Source organism: Atractosteus spatula, chromosome 7 (assembly GCF_055471065.1).
Source record: "Atractosteus spatula isolate fAtrSpa1 chromosome 7, fAtrSpa1.hap1, whole genome shotgun sequence".
In the NCBI taxonomy this organism is placed as follows: domain Eukaryota; kingdom Metazoa; phylum Chordata; class Actinopteri; order Semionotiformes; family Lepisosteidae; genus Atractosteus; species Atractosteus spatula.
Window position 1 is genome coordinate 1161482 of NC_142712.1, and position 23157 is coordinate 1184638.

At 43.6% G+C, this 23157-nt stretch overlaps 1 protein-coding gene across 1 annotated transcript in view; it reads left to right on the forward strand.

Moving 5' to 3' along the window:
* Window positions 1-4271: 4271 nt before the first annotated feature.
* The window catches only part of dscamb (DS cell adhesion molecule b), a 166411-nt gene continuing 147525 nt past the window's right edge, over window positions 4272-23157 (forward strand). The window contains exon 1 of the mRNA XM_088921142.1: window positions 4272-5065. Coding sequence (XP_088777268.1) covers window positions 5023-5065 — 43 coding nt within the window. The 5' untranslated portion in view covers window positions 4272-5022. The remainder of the gene's footprint in view (window positions 5066-23157) is intronic.

A 23157-nucleotide genomic window follows, 5' to 3' on the forward strand; every position in this document is an offset into this window, starting at 1 on the left:
TGTCTGCAACATTACAGAAAATATCAGACTTGCATCTTGCTTTGCCTTTGATCTTCGTCTTTCATACAGTCTTTCATTCAGTGATAAAATCGAGGCACAATGCTCTGTGCTGCCTATTCTGCAAGGATTAATTCATTTTACAAAATCAATGCTGGATCAAATTCTGTCTGTAGGCATTTTTCTACCAGCACCCTTATTTAAACTTGAAATCTGGGTTGCTGCTCAAGGCTGGTTCATTATAAACACCACTTTTTTAAAAACACACAGACGGTGCCCATCATAACATGGGCTTGCTGTTTAATTTCGAACTGAGGTGCCATATTTATAATGTCTATCCCCTCTGGTTAACAAAGAATGTTACCTTCACGTACTCCCACAAGCTCATGTGCCAGCATTTTATCCTGTGTGCTTCGCTGCAGATTGCTGCTCCTGAACCTGAATGACCAAAGAAAGGAGGGCACTATACACAGGGGTGGAGGGAGATCAATCTGTTCAATCTGTCATGTTCAGATACCGGTACTGAGAAAGACCTCCACTGCACACTCTAATGTGCGTATGTGTGTGCATTCGTGGGTGTGAGTGTGCATGCGTGTGTGCATCTGCATGCGTCCATGTGTATGCGTGTGTGCATATTTACGCTCATGTGTCTGCATGAGTGTTTTTGCATGTGTATGTGTGTGTGCGTGTGTGTGCTTGTGTGCGTATGTGTGAGGTGGCCAGTTCAACTCCTCTCCTGCAGGCCAGGTGATAAAGCAGCAGCCGCTCCCCACTGGTTCAGCTCTGCACGGTGTCAGAGAAAAGAGTTCAGGAGCTGGTGGCCATCAGAGAGGTGCCCTTCACTTCCGCAGGCTGAGAGTGCTCGCTGTCCTTCAGCAGACTGCTGGGAAAGCACGGCCTGACCTGGAGCTGGACTTCTTGTACAGATGGAGAGACACTGTGTGTCAGTATGCACCTTGGGCACTCTCCTTGAATACACCCTGACCTCGTGTGCACATACAGCAGATGAAATTAGTTTAGTAAAAACAAGTCGTTAAGTCTCAGGTCTATTATTATTTAAGTACTGTATGTCCATTAGGGTTTTATGTTGGTTCTGTATATTCAAATATCACTGGTGAAAACTGAGTAGTGTGTTTCGGCAAGTGAGTGCATGAATGCAGAATATATCCCTGAGGAGAGTTAGACCGTGTTACGAAATTTGAAGGTGTCAAAATCATTACTTCGTCTTAAAGTCAGAAATTTAAATGTAAGTTTTAGCTTGGCCACTTCCACCAAACGAAAAGGCTCCACACATCTCCCCCTGATTCAGCTCCTTCCCGGAGACTCAGCAGTGCATACACGCAGGCAATCAAGCGAGCCCTTCGCCTCCCAGGTGTGTCCCCTCCCGGCCGGAGTTGGAATAATCTGCTGAGGGTCACCAGCGAGGATCCGGCCCTGGCTGGCACCACAGCGACTGCAGCCTGCACAAGCTAACATGCAGATGCTAAATAAAAGAGAAAGCCAGGAATGTCAGTCGCACTAGACCGATTGTTTCTTCCCTACTTATTAGTTCAATTTAAAATCTTTTCCTGCTGGGTGGTGAAACCTTTGCTTCTATTCCGTCAGTTTTAGTTTTATGAAATTAAACTGCTACCAAATGTATCAGTTTAACACAACTTTTCAGCATTTGTTTAACAATGCCCATACTATAATCTTGTAATATTACAGTAAGTCATAAGCTCATGATCAGTGTATGCTATATTAACTCTGGGGACAGATTTTTATCTTTAACGCCTGACAGACCTGGGGCTGCACTGATAACCGGGCGAAGCAGCATCGTTGCACAGGTGCAAGAGAGAAAGGAAAAGAGAAAAAGGAAGCACAAAGCTGTGTCACATTACCAGCATGGCGTTGTCCTGTCTCAGTTCCTAAATAAATGCATGGCTAAAGAAACCACACATAAAAGACCAACAGTAACACTGCTGCTGCTGCTGCTGCCGATGCAGGCAGGCCTTGCTCATGCTCCTGAAGTCTGACTGGTTGGCTGCAGGCAGCGGCTGATGACAGGTCTTGCATTCTAAGAGCCTGTACAGGTTTGATGTGGATGCTAAGCCTATTAGACAGCGCCTGTGTCTCAGAGGAGAAGATACAGCTAAACCCCACCGTGCCCACCAGAACCTGAGGCTGAACAAAACCCCGACTGAAACTGCTGTTCATCTTCCTGACTGATCAGTCCCTGCACCCAGAGAATCTAGAATGTGAAAGTGCACCAGTGACAATAGAATGAATAGTCATAACAGCAGTAACTGATAAATTGCAAGCTACAACTGCATATTAATGGGCATTTCATTTTTTTTTGCTCATTCACAACAGTACAATTAGAAAAATGCTTACAGAACTGTATTTGATATGAAGTCTTTGTCATGACAAACTCCACAGTGGTGGAGATGCTACAACAGAGGAGAAGGTTTGTAGCCTTAGGTCTTCCCTCGGCTGACAGGATGAATGAACCCCTCCCGTTACTGAGTACAGTCCAAATACACCTGTACAGAAGGGTGCACACAGTGTGACAGCCATCATTAAAAGAGTCCAGCTCTTGCTACTCCATGAAAACAAATATGCACTGGGCGACACAATAAAGGGTACCACGTTCCTCTCAGAAAATATAGAAACATAATTCTACTATCGCTAAAGCTTTTGCTTACAGGAAGAAATGTAAACCCTCTCTCCTGCTGATTGTTATTAGTGTACACAGTTGCGCACCGTTTGGTAAGAGCTGAAGTTTGAAGATGGCTGGTTCGGTATCGCCAGCCCTTGCCTTGTGCTGTTTCCCTGACTGTGACGCGTGTAGACGGCGGTTCGGCTCCTCTTCTCCCTCGTTTCCTGTCATCGCGCGTGTGACGAGCGAGGAATGTCCTTCGCCTTCATCTCTCAGACGAAAGGAGCGCATTTCGGGCTTCTTTCAATCAAGCTATTAATAATAATAATAATAATAATAATAATAATAATAAATTTACTGTTATTATTATTATTTCATATTATTATTTATTTTGGTGGTAAACGTGAGTCGGTAAAAGCTGGGACACGACCACCCGTTCTTTCTCAAACGAATTAAACGAAGTGTTCGGACCCTGGTCACAAAACTCTTTCTGGCGCGTTTTGCTACGATTTCTTCTCCTGAAACTTTGCAACAGTAATGCATTATTCTTGATAAAATGCACTTAATGAAATAAAACGCCTTGGTAACACGGGCTTACAGTATGTGATCCGACAACATCGCTTGTATTCAGTTATTTGGTTTAAGAAATAAAATTATTATTAATTATTTAGTTAAAATGATTGGCGATCGTTTAAGACCCATCTTGCACGTCGCCCGAATGAGTTATTACACAGAAGAAAATACCTGGGTTCTATTTCTGCTGATGCAATTCAAAATTATCCACCCATCCAATTTGCAGTCCCCGTCTCAGTGAGGATTCAGTTAAATTATTTGCACCGATATTCTTTGGCAAAGGACAAGGGCGCATTTAACAATTGTCATTTCGTTATGATGATTATTGTCTTCATTTTGATAATGCGGGGTTTCCAGTTTCCTATCGCAGTATTTTTTGCAACAGTTTCTGCCACAGTTGCAAATTGATTAATTGCCCAGGGTAGTGTGTTGTTTCGTCTCTCTTTCGCCGAAGGGTAGGAGCTATAATATCACAAACGAAATCCAGCCTGGGCTCGGCTGTAGGCGACGGTCCGACCCTCCCGCCTGCAGATCTGCCGTCAGTCTGTCCGGCACAAGGCGAAGAGCGGTGACGTGTTTATCCCGAACGCCTCACCGTGAGACGTGGGGAGTGCGGGGCTCTCATTACTCAAGGTCACTGGATAGTCGAGGAGCAAAGCTAAATAAAACACAAACACGATGACTGGATATGAACATGTAAAAAAAATCAAATTTACCGAAATCATTTTTTTCCCGTAAGTAGAAAACCCGATAAATTAAAACAAAGAGTCATAAAAAAATCACACTGGTCGTGCTGCGTGTCACATTCTGATCTGTCGTAACAGGACACCTGCGAGTCAAGAAATGCAGCGAGTGGATGCAGTGGTGCAGATGCAATTGATTGAATTTTTTAAAGCGATTTGATGCGCCCTTTCGGCGTGAGTGTGCGTGAGCGGGTGTCGAGCGGGAGGCAGCTGCACCTTTAAGGCGCGGGAAGCGCCGAGTCCGCAGCAGTGCGCAGGAGAGGGCCACTCCGAGCCGCTCACAGGCAGAGAGGGTTAGCGCAGGGATCAATGTGATTAAAGCAGCAGTGGGAAGATGTGTTTGCTCGCTGCCTGCTGGAAGGAGAGAGGCGGTGAAGAGGGTCTGAGTTTGGAGTCTCATAATTATTACCGCTTCAGATCAACTGGGCTGGGCTGTTTCGGCTGCTGAATTCACCTCGTTTTGAGTTACAGCCATCGTCTCTTCTCTTTTACTGATGAATTACTTCTTACGCATTTTTTCCTGAAAGTATATATAAATATTTTTGCTTTATGATTTGGGTAATTTGCTTTTCTTTTTATTTATTTTGTGTGTGTGTTTGGAGACTGCCACCACCTGTGCGTGTTCCTCCTGGACCTGGAACTTCCTCTTTTTAAACCTTCTTTCTGACTCAGCACCACACCTGGGCTTTCAATTCTAGCAAGAGCAAGAAAGCTCTCCCCACCACTTCTCCACACACACACACCCTCCTCCGGCCCGGCAGACAATCTCCCAAGCATCTCTCTCTGAAACGCACAGGCAGGGCTGAGGAGCACGGGGCAGCGACATCAAGCGCGGCGCGGAGTTGGATCACAGCTCTATCGAAGACAATCAGAGACGCGCAGAGAGAGAGAGCGAGAGAGGAGGGGCCGCAGCGCGAACGAGCGCTGCCAGTGCGAAGCTGGACTGATTTCCTCTAGCTCGAAGCTCCGTCACCTTGCAACTGACAAACTGAAGGGAAATAACAATATTCAGGGGAAAGTGTGCAGAGTGAGAAGAACCAAGCGTAGTGGCGGGATTGAAAGGAGCAGGGCATGTGGATATTGGCTATTATTATTTTCCAGAGCATCTTGAATGGTGAGTTATGACATTTATTTCTTGCGAAGTTCAATTACTTTTTACAAAAAAAAAGAACGAAAGAAATGAAAATGAATTACCCTGAGTGTTCCGCACTCTTCACGGTGGACAGGTGCAGTAGAGGTGTGCCTCGGAAATGATAACGTTTTGGTATTTTACTGTTGCTGCCTTATTCCACAATAAGCGAGAGAAAGCAGAGCGAGCGCGGAGGAACTGCACTGTTATCATTTAAACTGGCTTACCTCGTCACATCACCAGGCTGAACTGCAAATAACTGGAGCCACACTGAGCATTTAACACGTCCGGTGGAAATCACCTTCAGTGTTCACATTATTGATAATGCGGGTTAATCAATTTCTCATGATGCACCCGAACAAAAATCTTTTCGGTTTATTAGAGGTGTATATGTTATTTCAGGTTATTTAAACAACACACTTTCACGATCGGCGCTGGAATTGCGGTCGTTAGTTTCGAATTAGCAATATTCGTTATTACTTCAGCATTCTGAGCATACAGCCCTGGCTTCTATATGATGTCACGTTGTCGTAAGGACCTCCGAGTTGAGTGACGTCCTTCATTTACATGTAAATATGTTTTCTTGCACCCCCGGCCCTGACACTCCACCATAACAGTGCCTTCACAAAGTTACCATTTCATTATTGCCTCAAAGATTAGTCTGAAACATGTTCTTATTTTTTTAAGTGTTAATACACGTTGACATTATTGGATCATCCTAATCCTTTAAACACTGACAGTTATGCAAGTGTTGTGCTCGTTTTACTGAACGTGTTTCTGGGCTGTAATGGTTGCCCTATAAAGCACATAACTAGATATTTTAGGCCTGAATTTCCTGCATAAATAAATAAAACAGAAAAGTAGCCTCTCCACCACATAGAACAATAGTTCAAATTCATAGTCCTGGAGGCACAGAAGCACTTTGGGCTTTCTTGAGATGAGAGGCCGGTGTGGAAGCTCATCAGGACCAGGGAGCCTTTCCATCTGTCCGGCTGCAGCAAGACCAGGAGGAGAGCTGGAGCTCAGGCGCCATCAGGGGCCCCACTCGGCCCCCAGGCCCTCGACACTCCTGCCAGGGGGGGCTCTGGGTATTTATAGATGGAGAACTGACACAATAGCGGGGAGAGAGGAGGGAGGGGGGCAGAGGGGCTGATCTCCGTCAGACAGAGGCAGTCGAGGGCTGGCGAAGGACACAGAGGACGAGTAGATGAGGGACCTGCGGAGAGAGCCCAGCTCTGCCGGGAGCCGGGAGCCAGGAGCTGGGGGCCGGGGGCCGGGGGCCGGGGCTGTGGGGCTGCAGGCAGGCAGGCAGGGAGGAGGCGGCTGTGCTCTGCAGCTCCTGGAGGGACACTCATCATTCCACGTTAAGACAGGGAGGCTGGGGGGGCTGCACATGCCAAATTCTCCTTTATTCTGTACATCGTGAGGAGCTTTGTACTGAAACTCCATGCTGCCGTAAAAAATAACAAGGGGTTTGATGGCTTATTCAATGCCCGGCGAATTTTCGGTTTAGAAAAGCCTTCACCTGAATTTCTCTTTGGCTGCTTTATGAAAGACGCAGGAGTCCTCTGCCTTGCTTGGGTGCCCAGGCACTGAAACATTAATCATCATCCCCACACACTGGCCGTGCCTTAGACCTCAGCCCCTTTAAATGGGAATAGAGAAACATCTGCTTCGGAAACATTTACCGGCAGTGCGTTCTGATGTGCATTTTAGTGTTTGACATAGTCATTACATCTGAATGATTCCACCTGAGTGCTTAACGTGATGTGTGCAGGATGTGTTCGGGAAAAATAAAAGAATAAATGAAGCTCGACGAAAAATAATTTTCTTATAGGGAGAGGCGACACGTTTTTGAGCGTTGATTTCAAACTAGCTTGTTTCTGTGGTAAATTTATTTGTTTTTCGAGGTGGACTGTGCGGCTGGAGTCAGCTTCAGCTTTCTCCCAGCCGGACGCCAGCCGCTTTCCTGAGCTGAAAGACTCGATTCCAGAAAATTCGTGCTTTTAGAATTGGGTTTAGCACATGCTCCTTGGAGCCGTCTCTATGGAAACCTCCATAATGAGTGTCAGAGCAGCGGGAGGTTTGTGGAGTTAGGCCGCACTGTACACAGGTGACCCGGATGAGTTTTGTCAAGTTAGGCCACACTCTATGCAGATGACCCGGAAGCAAAAGAATGCATCTTCTTCCCATTCGATTCTTCAAAGATCAATTTCAGGGAAGGAGGGAAAGATACAACCTTAAAAGGTCTTTGGCTACTTTAAAAACCCAGATTCGCAAATATTTTGGTTTTGGCTGCATAGGTATCTGTTATTTTCTTTTAAATAACTTTTTTTTTATCTGTGGGATTTTTTGCTCGGGTTTTGGTCTGTGCTAGATGGGATACCTTGTGGCACTTTAGTTGACACATTGATACTGTAAAAGAAAGTCAGGATTTCTTCTTCCTTCATGGAGTGCCCACCCCAAAGTGCACATTTCTGTCACCTTCCCATTGTGCCTTTGTGAACAATGTTCACAGTATGCAGTTCAGGATATGGAACTGATATGCGCATCAGCAAATAACTTTCACCAATGAATGCTGACATTCCATGTGTTTGCACTTCTTTCCTTATCCAGTAGTTTTATTGCTCCTGCAATCAGTTATATTAGTGATGATTTGCAAATGGCATCTCCATATTTTGTAATTCATAGTTGCTTTATGAGATTAACTTGACAACACAAATAAGGTTCAGCGCTACCCGCTGTGATGTTTGTTTAGTTTTTTTTATTACCTGTATTATAGAACAATTGCCATGTAATTAAACAGTAACTAACAGAAAGACGTTCCCCTTCTTAGAGAGTACAGGCTATTCAGAAGGTTATTTCGAAGTGGATATACAGTAGGTTTGTGACAGCATCTGCATCAGAGGTAACATTTCATGAGCTGAGTAAAATTAGTTTATTTTGTTTTATAGCACAAGGGTAAACATTATACCCCCAATCCTCTATGTCTCAAAGACATGGTAATATTTTCAAATATTGTACTGCCAGAAAATTAAAGAATAATGTGTTTAACATAATTTCCAGCAGGTATACTAGATATTTGTAGAGTCAGTTCTGTAGAAAATGTTTGGTTTTGATGCTTAATTGGTCAAAAGCTTTTGGTGTCCAGACCCCCATTTCTGGTAAGAGAATTAGGTGTTGCTATATTAATTTTTTTTCATTTCCCCTCTACCTTGACTGACTTATGTCTTTTTGTTCAAATGTTGTTGTGAGTTGTAATTTAAAAAAAAAATCTGTAAACTGGCACAAACGTGACTTATGTGGCACTTATATTTTAGAATGGTTTAATTGCCTTCAATTAAAATCCAAACATAATTACAATAACAGATTTATCATCAGATAGACAGATTAGGAAATGGGTTTGATGGGGTTTTTTTTGCTTGAAGGTGCCTGAGGGTGAATCTGATAGGAGCTCAATTGGACACTAATAAGTACTGCAAATATATAGCAATGCTACTTACAGTTCATTTAATATAGCACAGGAGAGCAGTGCCCAGTAGATGGAGTTAAAATAAACAGGCAGATTTCACTGTCTGAAGGTATTACAGCTTGCAAAAGGTCTCTGGCTGTGCTCATTGTTCTCCTCTTGATACTGGCTACAATGGCCATGGGCACACTTGGCTTGGTAACGTAGAACTGATAACAATGCACATTGCACAAAAGAATGTATGAAATTTTACCCGTTGATTTCTGTGTCACCACAGGGTGACTCTTTGGAATCCTCCACATGTGCCTGTTAAAAAGTGTACCTTAGTGTGCATCTGTCTCAGCGTAGAAAGAGAATCACTGCCAAGCAAAGATATTGCATCATTTCCGCATGTGGAAGGCAGAGAAAATGAGAAACTGGTAATGAATTTACCTTGGTGCAGTTTCATAAGGGAGTAGGTGATTAAAATTGATCTTGTTATGAAAGTGCAACCTTCGCTCTGAACGAGAAGACCCAGGGCCCCTGGCAGGAGAGGAACATCATCAGCGTCCCCTGGTGCTGAGGCAGGGCTGGTGCTGCTCGGGACCCATCTGCGCTCTGCGTGCACACGTACTCCCTCGACTTTCACTGGAGCTATTTATAGATTCTTCTCATTTAGGAGAGCGTGTGCTGGCTTGTCGTTACAAGCAGGGAAGCCCGACAGGACTTGAGGAGTGTGGGATAGCAGAATTCTCTTTTTTCCATCATGAACCAGACCATTGATGGTGCGGTCTTCTCCTGGTAGTGTCTGGGTCGCTGCGTACAGTCCAGTTTACTGTCTCCGACGTGCTTGATGGCTCTTTTCGGGTGTTAATGCTCAGAGATTTATTTATCTGAGGAAAATGCCCAGCTGGGCAAAACAGACATAAAATAATTAAGTAGGTCTTTCAAAGACAAAGTACAGTTTGTCAGGATAAAGTCAGGATAAACAGATTTCAGACCTCTCGCTTACAGTATATCATCCCTCCATGTAGAGGAATAATAATGGTACCAGAGTAAATACAGTATTGTTAATGAATTATTATTATTATACATAAAACAGCAGAGACTGATTTTTACTTTTTGATTTTCAGGTCGTTTAGAAACACTGAATTATTTATAAATTAAAAAGAGTCCTGTTTTTTTTCTCAGAAGAATTTCATTGTCTTGAATAAATATGTTTTATTTTATGATAATAAATGTGTCCTAATTGCACAATGAAGAGAAAAGGAAAAACATTTTGAGGAAATCAATTATAATTGACTTTGCTCTACAGACCTCGGGGCAAAGATTTATTTAGTTATTTCTTAAGAGCACAGCTTTATTTAAAAGCTATCCTCCGAGTGGAGAAAGGCAGAGACACTGTCAGATCTAAGCCCTGCTTGGTGGAACAGTATACAGTACACAGATTCCGTTGCAGCAAATTTTTCTGAAGAAACAAGATTCCCAGGAATTATTTATTCTTCGTGGACAAGTGTGTTGTGTGACCTAAAAATAGTTCATGCTATCTTTCACCAATTCTTCAATCAATATCAATTTTTGCATTCCACAATCAGATATAAATCTGTTGGGATGTATTTTTGTTGCTTCCTCATTTTGGTGCTAGCCAGTAAGGAAATCACTCTGAAATCTGTCATGAAAATGTCTGCCATTTTATCAGCAAAGGCCAGCAGCTTCGGCGATGTCTGCCTCTTGGCTGACATGCTCTGAGTGGTGCTGAGGCCCCAGCAGAGCTGGAACAGGCCGAGTTCAGCCCTGTGAGCTGTTGAGGGGAGAGCAGGCTCCCAGGGACAGAAAAACCAGGAGCAGGAATGGGAGAAATTCTTCCATTGAGGTTAACTACTGTTACAAAAATTAAAAAAGCACTCCTCAGTTCACTGGGGACAAAAACATCATAGAGAAGGCGTTTGTCATTAAACTCTGCACAAGAAAAATTACATTAACAAATTTGCTTGAAATAGTTTTATATTAAATAAAAAATCAAACTATTGCTACTATGACAATTATTATCAGTTGTAAAAAAGAAACATTGTTTTAAATATACAGTATAATGTATAAATTGTAATAATTTGTTTTCTAATTTTATTCTGCTTACTAAACTTTTGTTGCTATAAATATATTGAAATAGAGTACATTAGCTTTTTAATTATTATCACAAATCTTTATTGTTTTTCATTTTGAAATGCAATCAAATTTTGAATGTTGTGATTAAATACCTTAAAAAAAAGTCTTAATATTTGTAATACTGAATTCTGTTGTGTTCTGTTATTCAGGATATATGATCCTGAATTAAAGAAAATTAAAAGCAAAAAATGTTACCTTTAATTTAAATACAAACAATGTTTTGGTCTAGTTAAAACGTAAACAACATTATATTTATTAATATTTATCATGTATATTTAATCACAATAGTGGGGAATATTATTTCTTGTTTAACTAAATGTATTTAAAAATATATTTTTTTGACTGAAATAAAAAAATGTAATATAACCAATGAAAAATATTGTAAGTGGCCTAGAAGCCATATTTCTCTATAAAGTTAATTAATACATGTATTGGTATTTAGTTAAATAAATTCAATTATCTATTTTAAATGTTCTCATTCACCCATACTGTATTTACTCTGGTACCATTAACTAGGGTTCTTTATTTATAGTAAATGCTCACATGCTTTCTCAGTTCAGTTTTAGCAGGGAGACTCAATCACTATTATTGCGAGGGCTGCATGTTAATGTGTAATAATGGAAAGCCTGATCATTTCTGTGTTCTGCTTGTATAATGAAGTTACCCTACAAAGATGTTAAGCAGCAGACTAATTAGCAGTTAAGCATGGAGGAGTGAGGTAAGTTTCGATGAATGTAAAATTTAATTACAATTTGGAATCTTCTGCCTGGTTTGGATTCTGCTGAATAAGGAATGTGTAATTGCATGGGCCATATGCTATTAGATTTTGCATTAAAGTGTTAACAGTATCATTTGACTGAAGCTAAAAAGAGCTTACTCAGATGAAGGTGTTTGACCAATTGCTGGAGTCCCCAGAGACAGGACATAATTGGTGAAGACTTGTTATCCTGACATTCAGAAAAGGCCTTTTTGCAGAAATAAGTTGTTTTTTCACTAACAAGCTACAAACAAAACTGGAGAAATAATGTTTATGTAGAATCAATGTTTCCAGTATGAAACTCTGTATTTACTGGAATATAATCAAATATTTCCAATTTTGTTAAGCAGGTTCCAGAGTATTGAATAACAATTATCATTAATACAAATTTACTAAATCTTATTAATAACAATAAACAACATACCTATTTACAAACAAATTCACAAACAAATGAATAAGGTTTATCTTAATATACTGAACTGATCTTTCATAAAAGTTTAGAAAATGAACAGAATAAAATAAATGTTTGCTGTCATAATTATACAACTCTTATCACTTCTAAAAAATATATATTCACAGTAGTTTTAAGGCAATATGCCTGATGCATTCAATATTCCCCTTCATTTGTTGCTGGTTTTGCGCTCTTTGAATACTGTATGCAGCTGTAGTGTTTTTCTCTTGGCTAATAGACTGAAAATCTTAATCCAAAAAAAGAATGTTTAAACCTAAATATAATCACTGTTGATGTAAACACATAGAACCCTTTGACGAGAAGCATTTGCATAAAACAACATCTGATAGCTGTAAAATGAAAATGGGTTGGGATTAATGTTGCCTGAAACGCAAAAAAAAAAAGATACAAAGATGTAACTGGACGAAATAAAAAGCAGACGTGTGACATTCCTAGAGCGAAGGCCTGGCGAGGGGCGTTCCTGCCGCGAGCTCTGAAGCTGCCCGCCGTGTCTGCCACCCAGACAGGGCCCTTGCTGTGCACCAGTAATGCACGACACCTCATCAACCACTCCATTGGCGCTGGCTGCTCGCGATCCGGACTGTCCTGGCTGGGCTTCCTTGCAGCAGAGCTGTCCCTGGGATGCTGTTTTCCGTGAGCGGGGCGGGAGAGGTGGGAGAGGTGGAGCACGTGCCTCTTCTCCGGGGGGACCCCTGGGGGGGAGACTGCTGGATGGGCTTAGTGTCAGGCAGACCCAGAGCCTGCAGACTGGGGGAAATGTGTCAGTCGTGATAACAAACCGCACTGAAAGGGACCTTGCAGGGGGTTGAATGCATAGATAGCTTCAGCTCTGATGACTTGCCAGTTAAACCTGGCCTAGCTGAAGAGTTCCAGTGTTTTCTAGTCCTCTAAATTAAGGGTGACCATCGGCATTTTCATGTCCCGTTTGCAACGGACCCACCTTTCACCTATTTCGAAATATAAACATCATAAATAATTGAGACTACAAGCAACAGCGGTCTTCACACCCCGACACCGCTACCTGTACGTGTGAAATCTTGAAAGCAAGTAGCTTCTTTAAATGGCCATGTCTGTAGGCTCCTCCATACAACAGGAATGTTGCTAAAAGGAACAGAACTTCTGATCGGTTATTCTGGCCAGTCTTGTAGAATGCATTGCCGCAACTGAATGGCTCCTGGTCAGGCATTTTGTTGAGGTAAGCCTCAGTACATGGGAGCAGGAAGGCTGCTCATGCAGAACGCCCAACCACACCACAGATCTGTGAGTTGTGCTTTCCTCTTGTCCAAACACGAGTCCAGCAATTCAGCGCAAAGCCCGGAAGAACCTCAAGAACTGTAGTGGGTCCAGGAGGCCTTTACAGTCATGCCTGGTTTTTAGGAAAAAGTTTCAAGGTGTAACTCTTCAAGGACAGATTAACAAACTGAGCTGTCTTAGAATAAAGGATTTGGGTTTCCATTATAGTAAATCCCTGGCTTTTTAGTCTGCGTGAGGCAGGGAACAGCCTTAAGTGGTTCTGCTGATGTCAGAAGAGCAGAGTCCCTTCACCCGGGCACCCATCTGGCTGCCCTTCCCGGTTACAGATGTCACAATGCATTCCTGTTCGACAAAACAGTCGCAAGGTAAAACAACAACTAAAAATATACAGTATGACTCTGCTTCACCTCAAGCTCCTACAGCCCCATTTTAAACATTTTCTCTGGTCTGTTTATAGCAAAAACCTAGCAAAGCAGACAAAGAGAAGGGCATTAAAATGGCATCCCTTTCACTGGAAAAAAACACAGTAAAACTGCAGAACAGAATGCTTTCTTGTAAACTCCTCATCCCAGGAAGCAAACAGTATTTTGTAAGTAAGGTTGGAATACTGTAGAAATTTGTGAAGACATTAAACATGCATGGACTGTTATTATTGATTCTGTATCCTGCAGATAAGACCAATGCAACCAGTATTTTCTCTAAAGCACAAAATGTAGCACTGGATGTTTAGCACAACATTTCTGATAGAGGTTAGCTGTACTCCAATGTCTTAATAGATAGTATAAATATACTGTTTAGCCACTGATTTTCAAGAGCTGTCTTACAAGTAAAGGTCTGTCTTCAGCGTGTCGGAGATGGAGATGCAGTTAATTTCACACACAGGGAACATGGTCTCCTGCACAATGGATGGGAGAGGTAGAAATGCAGTGACTGCGGAGCAGGACTTCTCCACCTGTGCTTGTGCAGGGCTAGAGTCTATTTCTGGAGTTCTGTCAATGTAGCTCTTCTCAGACTCACATACTGATTCATTTTGCTGTCAGTAAACTGTGTCACTTAATCAATGTGCAGAACAGAGCAGCACACTGCTGGACTGAACAACAAGAGCACGTATTAACTAAATGAATCGTCTGCTGCTGTGTGCATGTAGTACCAGCTGCAGATCACCCTGTCCTGCTGCATTTAATAGCACAAGCTGGGACCAATCTGTTTTTTTTTGTACATGGACATGCTCATTTTAACATGAGTCTATCTGTCTGTCTCTCTTCCAACATCTTTGTCTGTTTTACTGTCTGAGCCTGCCTTTATTTTAGCTGTGCACCTTTACCACTGCCTGTCTTCACAATTTATCTCTGCGTTTATCTATCGCTGTTTGCTCAATCTATGTCTCTCTCTGTTGAATGCCTGAAAGCATAAAGAGGCCTTTATTCATTATGCAAATAAAAAAATGAAGGGTTGAATAGCAGCACAAAGCCTGGATAGACAGAGTGACAGCACAATAAATGAGCTGCACTTGGTTTGCTGTTAAAAGTTATTAAACGTGGTGCGGACGGTGGTTTAAGACCCCAGCAGTGGCCCTGTTTTGCAGTAGCTTGCTTGTGAGTCAGGGAGAGCAGGAGAGCACACAGGGGAGGCTCCAGGAGTTACCCTATTGGCATGGACTCCAGCGCTGGGCACCACTGGTGAGCTCCTTGCGAGTGTGCAGGGAGGACACAGACGAGTGTGGACTGGCATGCTCCAGCACCAGCAGTACAACTCCAGACTGCTACTGCCAGCTCTCCCTCTGGACATTAGGACAGGGTGATAGCAGGATGATTGTTGTATCATAGCAGTGCTGACAGCTGAAACATACCCACAGCTAATCAGACGTAAACGTGAACATGTACAGTTACATGTTCTGTAAGTCATTATGTTAAGGAGCCATGACAGTAGGTCAATGACAACAGGAAGTGCAACTTAAAACGTGCTTGTGTTACCTCATAAAACGTCCCAGTGCATCTCAAGCTGTAATGTTTCTTTCCCCCATCTAAAGGACAATGCTTTTTTGCATATCTGTCCCCTGCCCCTGTGTGGCTCTTTTCTTCTTGGGGTTGAAAGTGCTGGGTTATGACTCAAGGCTGGCCTAAGCTTGTCTTCAGTCTTCTGGCCTGGAAATGTGATATCATTTTGTAACATGTGACAAATTGCGCAATCACACAAACTCACTGCATTCCTAAAAACACATACCCTAGTGTAGGAGTACATAATATCATTTTTCAGAGAGTGGCTGCCCTCATTACCTTTAAGGACAGGTAGTGGTTGATTAAACCTGAAGGGGCTCCACAGCTGAAACATTGTGCTTTTACTATCACAGTGCAGAGTGAAATTAACTACATTTTGCTGTGCAACTCTAATGCTGACACAGTACAGTCCCCCCCCCTCCCCCTACCCAGACATTTTCAGCACTCTTCATTCCTTTAAAAAACACACGTGAGTTTTCCCTCCTGTTGGAGACACCCAGGACATTCTCGTCCCATGTATAGCACCGCCAGCAGGACAGGAGCAGCATGAGTCTCGTGGTGGTGTTGTGCTGCTCAAGCTGAGAGCAGATATTTCTGGGTCTAGTCCGCCCAGGTCATTGTTGTTTGTCCAGTCTCTCCTACTGCTGTTCTGCTGGTAAAAGACCATTCCAGTCCCACAGGGCCGTATCTCCAGCACAAAACCCTGTTGTTCATCACCCCCGCTGGGGGGGAGACTGAGGAAGAGTGGGGTGGGGGTGTCACTGCATTTTCAGATGTGCTCACTGAAGCACATTTTGGAAGGGGAGTGACAGAGTTGGATATAATGTTTTTGATCCAGCACGCAGGCATTTAGATGACTAAAAATGTTCATTTAACGTTAATTTGTTTTTCCTCTACATTTTGTAGGCGTATTTGTGCAGAATTACTAGAAACCTCAGATTAATATTTAAAGTCTGCAAGAGTTCCTCAGAATATGTAACTTTTTAATTCTTGTAAATGTCTCATTAAAGTGCTGGCTGCCTGAGGAGCATTATGTGTTGGTTTCCTTCTCTATCAGCCCTTCCCCTGAAGTGATTATGCTAATTGGTGTTTGATCAGATGATTAAATTATAATTCGATTAATCCTGAGCACTAAACGCTCTGAATACATTTGCGCCTGCCTAACTGGCTTGCGTACCCCGTCACTGTGCTGGCACACATGAGAAGGGATGACCTGTAGTGAAAGAGAAACATTTTCCAACCAAGAAGAGAAGGTCTGCTGTTTGAAAATGTAAAGTGCGTGCCTTTGTGATGAATAAACAAGGCATTTTCTAGACGGGAACGATGAACAGGCTTTTGAAGCAAGCACAGCATAGCATAGATTTACACTCTAAATCGCACTGATTAAAGATTACTAATAAGATGAGAGGAGCCAGCTGCTGGGTTATTAATGCAGACAAACTGGAAAAGCTGTCCCTCTGAGGAATCGCTTCATCAGAAGTCAGCCGTTTATCATATTAATGCGAAGAGGTTCTGGGTACACTGTTTGGAATCAAATCTGAAGTTTTTTAAACATCTATCAGCGCTTGATTTAATCAAGCCATGTGACCAGTTTCTCACATTAAAAAGGTCCAAATTCTACCAAGAGATCATACCTATTATTGTTTCATTTAACATTGTTTTTAAGATGACATTTTTTCTTAAATGGATCACCTTCTTTTAAAGCCTTCTGGTGACTGGTGAAAGAGGTGTTTAATCACTCAAATCTGTTAACAATCATTAATCAGAATATTTCCCCTTCGTATAAAGAAAAGGTTTACAACAATGCATTTATGAAATATTACTAGAACCTTTTTTACTTGGGTAATTTTTAAAGTATACTCTCAATTCTTATTTCAATGCATGGCTGACAGTCCATTTACTTTTCATGTCATGAATACTGTGCAGTTAGAAGATACTGTTTATACCCTTGTTAGTAATATATTACCTCCTAACCCCAAAAATCAATTCAAGTCTAACTTTTAGCAGCAATCCAATCTCAGTCTCAGTGCTCCCAGTCGGCTTTTGTTTTCCTTAGATTTTTCCTCTAGGGTTTACCATACTTCTATTACATTAAATCATTGTTGCCTTTTGCAAAATATCATCTTCTAAATTTCCTCTTTATCGCTGCTAAGAGTTCAGCGTATCTTTCCGACTGCCTGCCTGGTGTCAGAAATTACTCACACCTAAGCAAGCAGATTTTCAGTTTTTCTCCTTTGGATTTGATAACATGGAGAAACCACATCCTGTAGTCTTTCAGGAGGTTCTGGCACTGCTCAGTGGGGATTTTGGACAGTTCCTCCATGCAAAGCCTCTCCTGCTCATTCAGATCTGCTTTCTGTATTCTACACCGCAAATGTCCTATTGAACTGAGGTCTGAGGACTGTAGTGAGCAATCAACACTGTTGATTTGATGTTCCCTTAAGCATTTTGCAGCAAATTTGCAGTAAAATTTGTGGCTACTTTTGACCTTTTCAGTGGTGGATGGAAATCCAGTACTGATAGTCTGACGATTTTTTAAAGTTTTCATTTATTTCTGAAATAAAATACCGTTCACATACTTTTAGTTTGCACTTTTTGCCCAATCTGCACCTACAGTACCTGCCCTTCCATGCTGGTCTCTGCACAGCATGTAGGTGCACATCTGTAGCCCATCTTGCACAGGAAAACCCGAAGGAATAAAGGAATATTTAGATCCATGGCCACATGAATCCAATAACGGCTCCAGGGGCTTTTGCATGGGTTCCGATGCTTCTGCACACAGGACCTGAGGAAGGATCTTCAATATCCATTTTTTGCTTCTGTGAGCTGTTAATATCAATGAGCATATTTTATTTTTAATTGTGTTTCAAGATTTTGTCAGATATAAAATAGTGTTCACCCTTGTTTCACAGCAGCATAGATTTCCACTCAGACCTGCCTGGTGATCTTGACATGTGAGACGTAGCGGTGTACCACTGTGCGTCTTTCAAGATGGAGAGTCAGGACCGAGACACCAGCGGCTGCACAGACGCGGACTCCGCGCTCTCCGCGCTCTCCGCCGGCTTGTGTGGGACCCGGCGGCTGCGGTGCTGCGGTGCTGTACTGAAAAGCTACCAGCGCGGCCGCCCGACCCTCCTCGCCTCCTTCCTTAAGGCGCTCACCCCAGCAGGCCTGTCCTTCTGCGCGCCAGCTTCGCAGTTCAAGCCGACCTTTGAGCGGAACTGTTTCAGCAGATCACTTAAAATTACAACGAGTACCAGGTACCACAGACAAATCCTGCGTGGGATTTACCTGACGAGCCTTGGGAATAATGAACAGTAGTTGAAGCACGTGTAGTATTCCTAGCAGCGAAAGGCCACACTTCGTTTTCATTAAATTGTTGTTTGTGCTTTGTACAATCTATCGGTCTGTCGTGCGTGGGGATTTAAAGAGCAGAGTCCTTCATCATTGCCTACAGATATCGAAGACACTGGGCTGGAACCTACAGCTTCATTCTCACCCGCTGCTGTTGCGGCACTGAAGCCGAGTCCTGCAGTCTTTCATGTCCTGGGCGCTCAGCAGTGTGTGTGTGCGGCCGCATTTGGCGATCGTACCCAGTCTGCCGGAAAGGCTTTGTAAAAGCCTTTTTTATATTATTATTATTAACAAAAACAAAACAATAATAATAGTAAGCTCTAGTGTTTTTATTTTAATTTTCGTGCACGGCATAACTCTATAATCTTTTTTTCTTTGAAATCGGAAAATTGATATCTTTGTTAATTAACGCGTTTTGTTTGGATTACTGAACATTTGGGAGATGGGCGAAAATATTCATGAAAAAAAGTGAGGGGGATAAACACCGTGAAATATTGAAATTCGGGGGTGACTGTGAGTCCCCGTCTAATTTACAAGGAGCCACAGAGAAACTCGCTCCCTTTAAGGGACGCAGAAACTAGTCATACCGTATGCTATGAAGGTCACCACCCGGACAGCTCTACGTTTGCTAATTAGCGTCGTAGTATCCAGCCAGGTGCTTGCGCACAGGGTTGCGTTTGTACTTCTGCAGCAGGGGGCGCTCTGTCGAATCCGGAGGAGAGCGTTCTGGTGCGCCGGGGAATTGTGCTGAACATTTCAGCGGGCTGCGTTCAGATAGAGATGTCACAACCCACATGTAATTGATGAATTAAAAGCCGCCATCGCTCGATTCTCTTTCGCTGGCTTTAAACGGTGACGCGCAGATACGCAGATGGCAGCAAGCCGCCTAGTGAAATACTTCACAATCACAAGAAGTTCTGTCACAAAGCTCGCCTGTCGTCTCCCGGCGTCACAGAGCTCGCCCGCCGTTGCGAGAGAGAGGTGAACCCTTTCCTTCTGTCGAATCGCTATAAATATGTATGAAAGCCAATTGCGAGGCACCGATCCCGCAAGCCGGTGCGCAGCGCGGCGGCAGCCCGGGCTGTAGCCGTGGGCAGGAGCGGGAGTGCCGGCTCGCACGGGTCCCAGCCTCCCGGAGGCGCTCCGCCGGGCGCGGCCTTAATTACCGCAGGTCCGACACTGGCGCTGCCTGCGCTGCGCTCTGATTTGGGCAGCGGCGCATCTCCGCTGAGTGACAGGGGAGACGATGGGCCGTGGTCACCTGACAAGCCAAACACCCGTGCTCCGCTTCATGATGTTAAAGAGACAGCTTTCCTCCTCTTTCTGCGTTTGACGCGTTGGTGTTTCTCTGCAGTTCCACACGATTATGCCGAACCAGCTTGCATGGGTAAATGCAGTGTGTAAAAAAAAAAAGACCCGTCGTTCCCTTGCTATTATTTCAATGCGCACTCTGTTATTGCTGGAGTGGTCGGTCAGTATTGATCGCACATTTACTTAAATGAATCGCTTCAGTAGTTCTGAAAGCGCCCGTGTGATGGCTGGTTACTCGCTGCCAGTTGATCAGTGGTGTTTGATTGAGCGGTCCGTAATTTAGACTGAAGGAGAGCGAATAGTAAATGCCTTTTGTTTCGTTACAGTACAGTCCCAGGAGGAACTGGGCGTCTGGTGTGACTACATATACATCATGATGCATCATATTCATGTGTGCTAATAAATATAGTAACATATGGTCTGTTTTCTAAAGGTCATAGCTGTTTGTGTCTGAGGCTAACAAGTAGATTCACGCCTGTAGTTTTCCGTTTTCGCCATATATATTGTACATATCTGTATTTCTCCCCTGATGCCCGAAAGCGCTGCAGCGCGTTTGTGCTCGAATCTGTGCAGGAGTGAAGCAGGAAGTGACGCGCCACACACCTGGGCTCCGTGTCGAAGCGTCATGCTCTGCAGTGGGCGTGTGTCAGGGCACCGGGGAGCTTGTGGTGGATAACAGAGGATATCACCTGGCTGGAGCAAATGACCTGCAGTACTTCTCCTGCAGTGAGCTTGCTTGGACACACAAGCATGTCTAATAAACCAACCCTATTATTATACCTTCTTTCTCTTTAAAGCTCTGGCTATGTACGAGCGTGCAACAGTTGGAGATCTTGACAGGTGACAGTGCAACAGGCCGTCTGTTCCTCGGATGTTCTGGTCATGGTGAATGTCAGTGGATGCGTTAAGAATGTACTGTAAGGTGAGAAACGACAGCCCATCTAGCCTGTTTGATAGTTAGGAGTTAATTGATCCAATTGATTGTTAATATTCAGATAGTGTGTGATAGTCACAGTATAGCAGTTTTACCGGGTAGTACCCCTGTATTCCTATTGCAGGGTAACAGGCAATGACCTTTACGGTTCGCCTGGGGCTTGAGGAAGGTCACAGGTCTGTTATATTTATTCTTCTGGTTTCACTGCTTTTCGATATGGCATTTTTCATTGGGCTGTGGAGTGTGGACATGGCAGTGTTTGGGTCATGAAACTAGTAGGTAAGGTGACACGGGACGCTCCAGAGCTGTTCCAGTGGCGCCTCGCGGAATCGGATTAATTCTGTGAAAGAAAACGTAAAGTCCTGGCCAGAGCGCAGGACTCACCCCAGTTTCCATGGCGACGGGCAGACTAGAAAGCACGTGACCTGCCCTATATTGATCCCCGCTTACCTCTGGGGGGACTGGAGAAACTGGGGTACAGTACCTCACTCAAGGTACTGGAGTGGTGTCTGCAGTGGGGATTCGAACCCACCATCCACCAGTCCAACGACTCACCACCACGCTGTGCCACGCCTGTTTGATCATGTAAGAGTTATTACAGACACAGTGAAACAAACCAACTGCTTTATCCCCGAGACACATCTCTGATGAGCTGTAACATGTTGAGTGTATTTTGTCCTAAATCATATTAAATCCCTCCGTAAATCCAGACAGACATCAGGAGACAATTATTATCAAGTTCCATCCTAATTTATAAAATAAACATGTGCAGTCTGTTGAATATGCTGCGAAGCTGCCTCTTGCTGTATGAATTTAATAGAGTGCTGTTTTTTTACCTCTAAGTCCTTTAATAATCACGGAGGGAATAAACTCAAGAAAAAATTTCCCTGAGCTGATTGCTTGTCCTTTTTGATCAGAATTATTTAAGCAATAGTACATGTGTACCCAATCTTCTGGCTCAGAATCAGACTTGACGCAAATGTTTGCCTGCCCTGTGGTCAGTGAGGAGGGCTGTGTTTGGGTCAAGCAGGGGAAGTAACCTGCGTGAGCCGCTCCCTCTGCATGCTTAGTGTAGACACGCCGCGTGATGCTGGCAGGGCTGCAGTGTGTGAGACCAGTACCACGCCTCACCTGCACAGTGCGCGCAGCCCTCCTGCGGAGTCGTGTCTCTTTCCTTCAGCAGGTCTGGGTGCTCAGACCCAGTTCTGAAGCCTCCAGGAGCAGAAGGGAGGTTTCAGATTTCAGAGTGGGCTAGATATCGCACCATGGCGGGGCGGTGTACTTCAGAACGAGCGTGAAATTCCAGCGAGGCTCACAATCGCGGGCTCAGTGCTGTAGAGTTGTTTATCGGTCTTACATGGGAAGATGGGTTTGAAAAGGTAAACTGTGCCGTACTACAATGTGTGCTCTCAGACACAAAACCTTTTCTGTAATATGGCATCATTCACCCATAATACACACAGGGGTTTAATTTAGGATTATCTGAATGTAGTTTAAGTACCCTGGCTGCTTGTTTCATTGTGGCTGTGCCTGGTTTATTTTCAGCTGCCTTTCAGAGTGCTAGTGGATAAACGGAGGCCTCTATCGAAGTGTGCTGGTCATTTTGCTTGAGGGGGGCAGGCATATTACTTTCTGTTTATAATTTGTTCATATCATTTTTTAACTTTGTAACCGTGCAACTGCTCAAATGAGGCCAGTGGGTCCTCTAACAAGCTCAAAGCTGCTTACAGTGCAGGGTGTGGCCAGGTCATAAACCAGCCATATATGACCAGGACTTCTGTGTGGGCCAGAAGCCTTTCTAGGTCGAACGACAAACTGTGTGGACATTTTTAACATCTTCTTCATCAGCTGTAGAGAATCTAGAAAAGTGTTTGCGCTAACAAGCTCCTGTGTCTTCGCAGGTTTGTGCTAGAGGGGTGTTCTAGTTTTCCCCACAGGGTCCCGCCCTCATGGGCACTCACACAGGGCCCGGCACGGCAGTCTCCTGTCAGGGAGGAGGTGACTGCGGGGCCTGGGGAAGCACAGGTGCATTCGAGGCAGCTGGAATTGACATCTAGATGCTCACAAGTGGAGGATAAAGCAGTGACACAAAAAGTGTGCCATCCATTACGTCCTGCTGATAAGGACAGCTTTAAAATCAAACAGTCTGCAGGCTTCCAGCTTTGCCGACAGAAAAAAAGCCTAATTAATTATAGATGCAATGAATACATTATTGAACAGTATCACTTATTTCTTCTTTATGGTTCAGCTCATGAAAAATTATGTCAATTAGAAATTTTCACTCAGGTCGTTGAGAAAATGGTAGCTTTGAAATGGGCCGTTTGGGCACAATGACCGGAGGCCTTTCTGGGTGGCTTCTGTTTGGAAGAGCTGCAAATCAGGGAAGA